Raw genomic sequence first — 12613 nt, 5'->3', positions numbered from 1 at the left:
CGTCTGAAGAAGTAGGAATACTTTGCGTAACAAAATGAGGGTGAGTTGTGTGAAACAAAAGACTCTCCCGTTCTCTCTGAAATTTTTTTTTCTCTGTTCCCTTATTCACATTTTTTTCCCACAAACCATTTCAATCAGAGAATAGGAAGGTTTTCAAGTGGTGGTGCCTCAAATTGGTGATTGGTAGATTTAGAGTCGTTAACGAGCATAAGTTTTTCTTCTTTGTATTTTTCTTCAAAGCATGTTTAACCATACACTACAAGAAATCGGACTTTTTCCGACGTCAAAAAAGACGTCGGGAATAAGAGTTTCTCCCGACGCATAAAGTAAGACGTCGGGAGAAAAAGCTATTCTCGACGCATAAAGTAAGACGTCGGGAATAAGAGGTTTTCTCGACGCACAATTCATGCGCCGAGCATAAGACGTCGGGAAATAAGGGGTATTCCCGACACCATAAGTAGTGCGTCGGGAGATCCCCTGAATATTTATTTCGTTTCTGTTTTAGACAGAACTGAAAAACGAAAGGGAAAGGGTTCGGAGAAGAGAGAAACATTTGTCGCCATCCGTAACTCGCCGCCGTCCGTTCCATCGTCGTTGTCGTCCGTCGCCGCGACCGTAACTTCAACTTCAGCCTTCCTCCGTCCGTAGCTTGCCGCCAACCTTCTCTTTGCTGTCATTTAAGTTTTTCTCTCTCCATTCTAACTTTTTTAGGATCTCGTTTGTCACCCTGTAGCTAAGTCAGTCAATGACTTTCAAAACAAATATATCTTAAATGAATTTTTTTTATTGAAACAACTCTCATTGAATGAATATGTGTGCGTCTGTGCATCATAGGGTTGGCCTAACATTGGACAAACAAGAAAAATCTCAAGTTTAACGAATCTTTTCAAGTGCCTTTTCTCGAGCTTTCAGTATAGTGTCGGCAAAACGGTTCCTTAACAAAATTGTATGGTAAAGCCTGTTGGGGGAGGCTTTCCCGACAAAGTACATGACGTCGAAAAAGCAGACGAGGCTTCCCCGACATCGTGGATTGCGTCAGGAAAGACGACGTCGGGAGAGGCTTTCCCGACGCGTGACCAACACAGCGTTGGGAAAGCCTATCCCGACTCACTTCCCTCGACGTTTGTCCCGACGTTGAGGACTACGTCGGGAGATCCTTTCCCGACGTATATTTCACTTTCCCCGACATTTTTTTGCGTCGGGAAAATCCCAATTTCTTGTAGTGATAAAATTTTTTTTTGTAATTTTTGCCAATATATTGGTATTTTTAAGGTTCCAATTAAAATTGAATTTCTGTAATTCTTCCGCTGTAGAGGGTTTTCATCCCTTCAGGTTCAACTTTAGTTCGGACGGGAATGAATGGCCTACGTGACACTCAAACGGAGAGAGACGAAAAAAAACATGACCGACTTCGTGGTGGCAATCGATCGGAGAGAGGGGCGGTGGAGATGAAGCGACGACAAGAGTTTCTTGAGGATGAAGAAGATAAATAGTTACTTGCACGTTTAAGAAGACTTATATAAGGAAAATGATATAATTATTATTATTATTATTATTATTATTATTCTTTTCTTTTTCCTTATTCTTTTTATCCAAAACAAATCTCAACTCTTCTTCCTCTTCATTTAAAACCAATCCAACATCCCTTTTATCTTCTTTTTCTCACTCCCAAAACTAATATCAACTATTTCTCTCTCCTCAATCACATCCACTTTTATCTTTCAAAAATAACATATATATATCCTTAAATAATTATATTGTCCCCAATAATATAATTTTTCTTAACCTTTTCACAATTTAATTAATTACATATACATATATATAATTAATCATAATTCCCGCAACTTTGCCAATTTAAATCAACCAATAACATCAACTTAAATCAAATCTTTCACAACACCAAAAATTCCAAATCTCAAAACTAACTAAATATTCTCCCAAAAATATTTAATTAATCCCACTTCTCACAAAATCAAACATTTTCAACAATTAACTCAAATAACTCCCAAAATAATTTTAACATGGTTAAAATTAAACTTAAGATAATTAAAACTAAAACTTACCTTATTTTGGGACGTTACAATCTTCCCTCCTTTGAGAAACTTTCGTCCTCAAAAGCTCTAATCCTTGAACAACTCTGGATACTGAGTTTTCATGTTATCCTGTCTCTTCCATGTGGCCTCTTCAACTCTGTGGTTCTGTCAAAGAACTTTAAACCAGTGCAATTCCTCTTTTACGGAGCATCTTGACCTCTCTTGCCAAAATCTCAATGGGTTGCTTCTCATAACTCAAGTTCTCGTTAATTTGCAATGGTTCAAAGTCAACTATATGCATCGGGTCTATTACATACTTCCTCAACATAGAGACATGAAATATATCATGAACTGCAGAAAATGATGGAGGCAACGTTAAACGATAAGCTACGGGACTAATCTGCTCAAGTATCTCAAATGGCCCTACAAAACATGGACTTAGTTTTCCCCTTTTCTCAAATCTCAAAACATCCTTCATAGGTGCTACCTTCAGAAAAACCATGTCTCCCACATTAAACTCGAGATCCTTACATCGTTCATCAACGTAACTCTTATGTCTGCTCTGCACTATCAACATACGAGCTCTAATCTTCTGTATGACTTCATTAATGGTCAGAACCTACTCAGGACCTAACATTCTCTGCTCACCAACATCACTCCAACAAACAGGAGATCTACAACACCTACTACACAAAGCTTCAAACAGTGTCATGCCAATAGAGCCTGATAGCTGTTATTATAAGCGAACTTCATCAAATGTAAATGAGAGTGCCAATTCTCTGCAAACTCTAGCACACAAGCCCGCAACATATCCTCCAAAATTTGGTTCAAACGCTCTGTTTGACCATTGGTCTGAGGGTGAAAGGCTTTGCTGAAATCTAATCTCGTGGTCAAGGCAATCTGAAGTCCTTTCCAGATTTTTTCGTAAATGCCTTGAACTTTAAAAAAGTTGAAAAAATAGTGTCATTGATCCAATTTCTACACCAAATTTCTTAGCATTTAAAATAAAAATAAAAACCTTAAGTTAAAACCATAGTTTAAATTTACATTGATATATTGATATTTTTACATTTTCATGAGTTCAATATCGAGGGGTAAATCGTAGAAAAATCCATTAATCATAAGAAATAAACATTAAAATGACACTATTATAAATATAATATACATGCTACTTATTTAAAAATAATAAAATATTTATTTACTAACTTAAATTTATTTTTTGAAATATTTTTTCGTAATTTTCCGAAAATATCTATCAAAATTGAGATTGTTGTAAAATTAAGACTTTAGTATATCCATTAACATCAATATTTTAAACCTTGGTTAAATAATAAAATTCTACGAAATCTTACAAAATTTTAAAATAAAAGTTTCTTCCTAAAACATACTAAAACAATAATTAGTCAAATAAAAAAATATTACAAAAATTGTTAATAGTATGTTACTTACAACAATAACGTTGAGAAAATGGGTCTAAAATTTGGATCAATGAAAATATTTTTTTTAACTTGTTTTAAGCTCAAAGGTATTTATGTAACTTTTCAATAGTTTAAGAGTGTTTTTTAAACAAATTAATGATGTCTATCCAAAACTAATATTAAGAGTAATTTTGAACTTTTTTTTTTTTTTAAGTTTTAGAGTATCTTTCAAAAGTTTAGATATATTTTTGACACAAACTATGTACAGTTTGGGGGAAGGGTTGGGTTATGGAGGGTTAGTGTTATGATAAACCTAGTTTTATCATAACATATGTTTGGGAAAAAGATTTAAAAAGATAGTCGAAGAGATAAGATTTGGGTGAGTTGAAAAAGGTTTAAGAAGAAAGAGAGAGAAGGAAGAGGAGTTATGGTTACCCTAAAACAAGGGTTATGAGAATCTTTCACCCAAACAAGGGTTGGGTTACCATAACCTAACTCAATAGTAATAACCCTTAGGGTTTTTTTTCTAATTTAACTAAAAATAGTTTTCTTTACGACCACTCAAAAATACTTCTTCTTTCCTTGAGTCAATCCACCGACTAATCTTTAAAAGTCAATATTTTATCAAAATTTGTTAAATAACAAGAATAATTTTTTTAAAAAAAAATATTTACACACAAATTACAAAAGAACAAAAACCAATGACCAAAATGTAATTTTGAGATAGTATGAAAAATTTACTTGAAACATTGGTGTTATATAGAAGGGAAAGTTAAATAAATAAAAATGTAAAATTACAGTTTTAGAATGGAATAGATAAAAAAAGAAAGTAATACAGCAAATAAAATAAAACAAAACATCCGTCAAAATGTCAATCCCGTTTCTTCCACCCTAACCTCCTTCTTCTCCACCTCAAAGCTTCAGAAAATTTCTCCACAATACCTAACCTTCTCTCTCCCTCTCTCTCACATTCTTCCCAAAACCAAAATCCCCAAAAATTCCAAATTCAATCTTGAATGAATGAATGAATGAACGAATGGAATGATTGATCCTAACTCCAATGCAACCATTTCCTTCTTCTTCCTCCAACCATGTCTTTTAGCCGCTCAATGCGCTCTCAATCCCTCGCCAATCCTCCTCCCTTAGCCGAGAAAATCACCGAAGAACCAATCACCAGCAAAACCGCTCAAAGTACCGTCACCTGTTTCTACCAAGCCAACATCGCCGGTTTCTGGCGCAACGTCACCGTTTTATGGTGTAAGAATCTCATGAACCATACTTTAACCATCACCATTCAAAGTCTTCAAGGTGATTTCCATTGCAATTACAAAATCGACGTTAAGCCTTGGCATTTTTGGAGCAAGAAAGGCTTCAAATCCCTTGAATTAGACGGAAATCAAATCGATATTTATTGGGATGTTCGTTCTGCTAAATTCTCTACCGGTCCTGAACCTTACTCTGATTTCTATGTCGCTTTAGTCTCCGATGAGGAAGTCGTTTTGCTTTTAGGTGATTACAAGAAGAAAGCTTATAAAAGGACTAAATCTAGACCTGCTCTTCTTGATGCCATTTTGATTTACAAAAAGGAAAATGTCTTTGCCAAAAAGTGCTTTTCAACTCGGGCTAAATTCGACGATCGTCGTAAGGAATGTGATATTGTTGTTGAGATTTCCACTTCGGGCGCTAAAGATCCGGAGATGTGGATCAGTATCGACGGCATTGTTCTTGTTCAGGTAAAGAATTTGCAGTGGAAATTCCGGGGAAATCAAACGGTCCTCGTTAACAAGCAATCGGTTCAAGTCCTATGGGATGTTCACGATTGGCTCTTCACTAACCCTGGAACTGGTCATGGTTTGTTCATTTTTAAACCCGGTCCACCCGAATCGGAAAGCGACAAGGAAGGTAGCGGCGGCGGCGGGGCGTTGGAACCCAGTGACGACGGCAGTATCTATTACTCGACTCGGAGTATGAACTCGTCTCACCAGACCGAGTTCTGCCTTTTCCTTTATGCGTGGAAATTGGAATGATTTATTTCTACAAAAAAGAAAAAAAGAAAAGAAAATAACGTTTTTTTTTTCTTTAACTACGAAACTAGCTGTAGCTTTGTATTAATTAATTAATTAATTGATTGATTGGTTAAATGATTAATTAATTCATTAATTAAAATACTGTGCATCTCATGTGCCTTCTTCGTAAATATATACACGTACTTAATGTCTGTATATATTGACCTTTGCTGACTGTGCATGAAAATTTGTCTCTAATTTGTTTAAATTATGAAGTTGTTAATCTTCATGAATTGTTACATAAGATTTATGCTTGTGAAAGTACCCGTGTATATCATAAGATCTTTGTACAATTTAATGTTTTAGTTATGTTTCTAGATTCAGAAAGTTCCATTTAGGAGGTTTTGTTACATTTTTGTTTTCAATTAAGTGTAAGATTGAAAAGTCATCTTCATTTCATTTTCTACAAAGGAAAAGAAACAAAAACAAGAGTGAAATAAGATATGAAGCCTCAAATGATTGAAGCTACACAAGCGTACCAAGTTGGATTCCATATAGTATAGGGGTGACGTCCCTCTCAAATGATTGTCATTTCCATATTATGTCTATTAGTTATCATACATTTCATTTAAAGGCTTGTGAATTTTCTTGTAGCTAGTAATTTGGTATTAATGTCTTCAGATATGTAATCCAGCTAGCTTGAATCTTCTTTTCTTTTCAAACCAGTAAAAACTATAAGATAAAAGAAGCACCTCAGGAAATAAGACCTTAAAAGAGATTGGTTCAAAAGTTCATTAATTTCAAAGTTCGAGATATAACTTACATCCGTTAGTACAAAATTTAGTATTAGAACTCAAGTATATGAACATGATAAAAATAAAAAATTGTATTCCCCAAATTGATGTTAGCTTAACGTTACACCCCATCCCACACGCATCCCAACTCACCATTCGAGACGCGGTATGACTTTGAGATTCTCTGACGCATTAAGCGCTAAAGAAACTCACCTTGAGGTCCTTAAGCTTTGCTTAATCGCTTAATAGTTTTTCCTTGACTTGACTTGTAATTTAAAAACAAACTTAACACAACAAAAGTAACCAAAACTTAAACTTTTATTACTTAAGTTACGCGATTACAACACTTTACACAATTACAGAAAACAACATTTAAACTTACAATTACACAAAACAACATTTAAACTTTAAATTTTAAAGCTAAACACACATGGCAGCTCTTCTCGCCTAGCAAGCTTTTCACCATTTTTCTTACTTTAGCTTTAATGTTTGACACCTGGAAGGTAAAACTTTAAAACATAAGTCAAAAGACTTAGTGATGTTTTAAGAAATTATTTTCGCGAAATACCTTTCGTAAACATTATTCACATCAAATCGCTTAAACATATCTTTTCACATAACAAATCAAGTTACACATACATTTCACATAATCACACATTAGTCAATAGTTATTCCTTTCACCAAGAATCTGAAATATTCTCTACACAAAGACTCATCGCATCTTGGTTTAGACTACTGAGATGACCTTCTCATCACCAGAATCTAAGAATATTCTGATTCGTTTTTTGTTGCTTAGGCCGAAGCGCAATACACATCTTTTATGCATTGTCCCGCCTCATTTCACCATGCACACCTTTTATACATGGCTGTCTTTACTCTTTATATGCATAACAGTTAGCTCATTGACTGGGAAAAGACTAATGGTTTGAATACCATTTCATAAATTATTTAAACACAAATATCATTCTTTAAACATAACATAAGCTTTTATTCAAATTCTTTGAAAATCCTGGTATTAAAATCATTATTTCAAATCAGAATAACTTTTAAAGAAAACTATTATCTTATAAACACTTTGAAAGAAATACACTAACAACCTTGAAAACTCAGACACTCCAAATGCTTTTCTTCTTCTTCTCGCGTAATCTTGCTTCAATGCCAAAAATTAACCTTTCTCCACATTCTTTCCTCCAAAATGCCTACTTTTCATATCCTTGACCAAAATTTAACCTCTTAATTTAGGTACGGATCTCACACTTAATCTATAGAAAAAGGATATGATTAACCGCAAACCTTAATTTTTCAAAGCATATTGTAGATTTTACAAAATCTAATCTAATATAATATACAAATTAAATAGGATATTATATTCAATAAGATCAACAAATTTCCAAACCTTATAACAAGACAAAACCAATTATTTGAATTTCAAAACATATGGTAAGCCTATGAAGATTATTTCATCGAAATTAAAAGACTACCAAGGGCCATGACATTAGTTAAAAAGAAAAACCATAAATCAATGTTTATCCTATATCAAGTGAAATGAACATGCAAAGACTTCGTGCACTATGCAATAAAATCATGTCAATTTAAATAGGGGTCTCCAAAGACTCTTATCAACCAAATCCATCAAAATATAAAACTAAACTAAGGCTTCATTTTGATATCATTTTTCTCATCTTCTTCCTCTATACGTGTAAGACTTTGAAAAGGTTTGAGCATTGCTTTGATTTTTTTGCTCTTGTATTTTGCTCTTCGATCCTCAATTACACCATATTCATGACTACAAAATTACTTTCGATGTAAAAAGGTCTCGTATTAATATTATAAAGAACTTAAATGGTCAATTTGACAGGTTGATAAATCCACATATATCCATGAATTCATTCTAAAAGAATTAAGATGATTCAATTCCCACTTTGTTGGGTGATGATCTAACTATTAATTGACGTAGAAAACAAACACGATAATTCATTAGATTGAAAAATCGTCTAGTTCGTTAACAAGTGTCCCCTGAAATTCTCAATAATTCTTCTCATTGTCATAGATCAAGATGACCTAATCTGTCATGTTAAATAACAAATATATTTGGATTCATGAACTTTACTGTTCATTATTGCATGTGTTTTAGTTACTTGTATATAATACAAACCATAAGATAAAGTAAACAACTTTTCTAATATACGTTTTTCATGTAAAATAGATATAGTATAAAGATATCATGTCTCATTATTTCTATCAGTCTCAATAAGATAACCATTGCAATGTATATCTTTACAACTCAGTAGATTTATCTTTGTTTGATTAGAAAACAATGCATCATCAATTGTAAATTTTGTTCTTTTGGACAAAATAACATTCACTTTCCCAAAACCTTCAATCAGGTTTACAGAACCTGATATTGTATTTTCTTTTGCTTTCAACATTGTCAATTTGGAAAAATATTTTTTACTTGTAAGTATTGTGTGTAGTTGCACTATATATATGCCAGACATAGAAGTTCTTTGCTCATCTTTTAATCACCCAACATATTAAAATGATACATGTTTCTTCATTAAAAGAAATTAGTTACAATAAGTAAAATTGTTGGAAAAACAAATGTTGATCATCGTTGTCGTGCCGTGTCGAACCACTGCCTTGAAAGCAAAATTCGATGTGACCTCGGTGTTAAGTTGCTTATGCCGGTTGCTTCCCAAGGTTAACACAACTTTTCCTACTCAAGCATGCACTCACCAGAGTAAGAAGTGGAATCAAAGGAACATTGCTTAGAGAGGGTAAATAGGATTTTTTTTTTTTTTTTTGTATGCAAGAGGAAGAACACCTCATGATCTTTTCTTTATATATATATATATATATAAAAAAGAATAATGGTTTTTTAATAATAAAATGTATTAAATAATAAAAATTATTATTTTCAACGCAAACCTTAATTATAAAATAGTACAATAATAATCATTCTCAACAATCCCCCACAAATGACTACCATTGCATACTAGTTAAAATAGTAATAAAATATTTTCTCTGAGCAAAGAAAGAAGTATAAATTTAAGCATCAATATATCTTTCGATCGATTTGAATTGATGCATAGTGAGGTAGGGCAACAATCTAATTAAAGAAAGTAAGTTGCCTTTTGAACTTTCAATAACTACGGTTGAGACCTCCACAACACGTTTTACTTCTTAATTTTCCATCAACTCTGCAATAAAATCTATCACAAAAAACAACTAAAAAATGTGCTATTTAAGATCATGCACATAAAACCTCGAGTCAACATGAAGGCTTTAGAAAAATATCTTTAAACTTTTTCATAGAAGACGACCATACATTCACAATCATGTTTATTGCTTCATCAAGTCTATCACAATAGACCACTCAAAGCTGAGCTATGAAGACTTCACAACTAGTCTATATTAAGACTAAATTCATCAAGTCTGTCAAAGACAAACCACTCAAAACTAAGCTATGAAGATTTTACAGTTATCCATCAAGTCCATACCAGGACCATCTAAAGAAGGGCTTTGAAATTTACAAAGATTTTAGTTTCATCCATCAAATCCATTTAAGGACTACCCACACGTGGCTATGGACCATCAAATTTACCACAATAGACCACCCAGAAAAAGGGCTATGGACTGTCAATTCTATAATAATAATAATAATAATAATAATAATAATAATAATAATAATATGTTTATAAAGGCTTCGCACTACAACAAATATGCCCTTTTATAGCTCCTCATTATGACCTTTTAGAAAATAGGCTATAAAATATAAAAGGGCGGAAAAATTAAAAAAACAAAATTTTAATTGAGCGCCAAAAATTTAGAAGAATCGGGCGGTTTCTCATCTTTTTGTTTGTTCGTAAAATTAGGTCATTTTCTCTCATCTCTTCTTCTTCTTTGTTTTTCTCCTCCCCTCTTCTTTTTCATTTTTCTCCTCTCCTCTTCTTCTTCTTCGTTTTTCTCTGTTGTCCAGGTATGTTCATTTTCATCTCCGAGCAACTGAACGGGGACGCTCCGCTTTGCACTGTCTTCACATCACGCTCCCGATTTTGACCTCTGAAGAATAAGAAGAAGATTTTCTTCTTTTCATATGATGGAGGACAATGGCGTTTGGGTTTCCTCCGACGAACCGATCAAAGAAAGAAACGATTCCTCTTCTTAAACTGAGCAAAGAAAGAAACGAAAGTAGGATCAACCTGCGGAGTCCTTTCTTTCTAGAAAACACGGAATGATGCAGCCATTTAATCATAGAACAGAACGATATTATTTTCTTAGTGTCCTTTAACAATTCTTTGCACACATAAATTGAAATATTGTTTGTACTTGTTGTTGTCCTAGTTCTCTTTAGTGTTACATTTGAGGATGTAAATGTAACCAACATTTTCATTCTTGCAGAAGCTGAAGCTTGTGGTAATGAAACAAATGAGGTTTGTCCACTTTAAAGACATAAGCTTCATTTTGAAATTGGATAGAAACGAAGATCTTGACATATGCTTCTTTCAGTCTCTTGATGCCAAAGCTAACAGCGCGTTGGAATGCCCTTACATAGCTGACTTGCGTAGAGGTCCGTGTTGGGTACAGTTTTCTGATGCTTTTCTTTGCTTCTTCATTCTTTTTATTTTTATTTTTATTTTTTTGTTAGTTTTTCTTAGTTCTTTGAGGTTTCAAGGATCAATTTGTGCAGTTGATCTAAGACAGTAGAATCTGCAAGTGTTGAGGTATCTCCAAGATTTTTCTCAAAACTCTTCTCAATATCTTTCCAGTTCTTTTTTTTAGCAACTCATTTGCCCAATTTATTTTATCAGGTGCTACAAATGCTCCAATCTAGAAATGCAATAACAAAATATTTCACCCTTTAATCACTCAATCATATTATATGGCTTCATAACAATGTTTGTGCTAGTGCTGAAGTTGTTGATTCTGTTATTATTATATATTGAGGTAACCTCTTTGCTTGTATGAAAAATATTAATATGTATACTACATTACACTCTTACCTATCTACGTTGTTGTTGTGTGAAAAATTATCAATACGAACATTAGGCAAGAGCTGTAAGCATTTTTGGTACATTTTAAGTTACTGTATTCCTAAGTTCTTATTGTTGTTGGATCATAAACTGTTAGTTTATTATGGTTTGGTTTGCTTCATTTTTATTTTCCTTATATGTAAGAACATCAAATACTACATAACTTCTTATTCATTTGTGTATTGATTCTTCCTTTACAAATTCAGTGGTGGATGACAAGTTTGTGAGGAACTTAGTGAAGTTCTCCAACAAAACTTCTTCCACCTTTGGACAGGCTTTTGTATATGAGGTATCAAATTACTCATTTCCTACGCAAAGTATGGAACTTGTTAATTCTGGTTTGGTTTGTTTAACCAAATTTTATCAATTTGGATTGGTTATTAAGTGGCTGGTTTTTGCTCTTTTTTCGTGCTCCATTACTTTAAGTTTCTTATCAATCTTAGTCCCCCAAGTTTTGACTACTTTTTGGTTCTTGTTGTTGTTGTTTTAATGTTGGTTTTTGTTCTTGTTAGGAGTGTTGGTTTTGGTTTTTTATCTAATTCAAGTAATGGAACGATTTCTATGAGTATTTATAACGATGTTTGCTAATGGTTTGTTTCTCATTCCAAGAGCTCTTGTAGTTTCCAAGGTTGAGAGCTTTTCTTAAGTAAGATTAATTGTTATTTGAGTGAAGTCTTTAATTATTTGGTCTATTTGGTGGCTTTAATTTGTTTTGTTAATTTGATGGCTTTAATTGTTGTAATGTTTATAAGATTTGACCTTAAGCTTAGTTTTGTAGCTATATTTGTAAGTTCTTACTATAATAAATAACTTTCAGTTATGGTTGTAAGACACTTGAAACTTGTGCAATTTTTTTTGTTACTGCTATTTTCTTTTATCTTTGTAAATACATAAGAAATTTTCATTATTTGTATTCTTGAAAACATATTGATTGTTTGTTATTCACTCTCCGATTCAGAACAAAAACTAATGAAATTCTGAAGATTTTCATGGCTGCTCTTTGTCCGCAAACGATTAGCATTGCAGCATTTGCAAAAAAGGTAATACCATGTCATTAACCGGTAGATGCATCTTGCTTTTCTGTTACTCATTATTGTAATTAAGTAGGTGATTTCATGTCGAATATGTGTGGTCGCAAACATAGTGGCTTCTTGCAATTAACCTTGAAGTTATAGGGCCTTGGAATTATATTTCTAAGGAATAATATGTTCTTGAAGTACAAATTCTTAGAGTTGGATTTTAGTTCTTGAAACTTTTCATCACGTAGTTGACCCAATGTCTCCAAGCTTCTAACTTCCTTTTGATATTTCAGATCGTTTCTCAATGTGA

General features: G+C 33.1%; 1 protein-coding gene and 1 long non-coding RNA gene across 2 annotated transcripts; both read left to right on the top strand.

Annotated features, from left to right (window-relative positions):
- Positions 1-4355: 4355 nt before the first annotated feature.
- On the top strand, positions 4356-5544 carry LOC103488057 (uncharacterized). The gene has a single exon (XM_008446605.3). It carries the CDS (start codon positions 4543-4545, stop codon positions 5476-5478), a length of 936 nt encoding a protein of 311 aa, XP_008444827.1. The 5' UTR covers positions 4356-4542; the 3' UTR covers positions 5479-5544.
- A 4845-nt stretch (positions 5545-10389) lies between these two features.
- LOC127144470 (uncharacterized) lies at positions 10390-11154 on the top strand. Its single transcript, XR_007816170.1, has 4 exons — positions 10390-10684; positions 10761-10821; positions 10900-10975; positions 11063-11154. It is a non-coding gene; the product is annotated as an uncharacterized LOC127144470 (long non-coding RNA).
- The last annotated feature ends 1459 nt before the right edge of the window (positions 11155-12613 follow it).

The sequence above is a fragment of the Cucumis melo genome, chromosome 12 (assembly GCF_025177605.1).
Source record: "Cucumis melo cultivar AY chromosome 12, USDA_Cmelo_AY_1.0, whole genome shotgun sequence".
NCBI classification, from domain to species: domain Eukaryota; kingdom Viridiplantae; phylum Streptophyta; class Magnoliopsida; order Cucurbitales; family Cucurbitaceae; genus Cucumis; species Cucumis melo.
The sequence above is the reverse complement of the archived record's forward strand: the minus strand, read 5'-3'. Positions and strand labels throughout refer to the sequence as shown.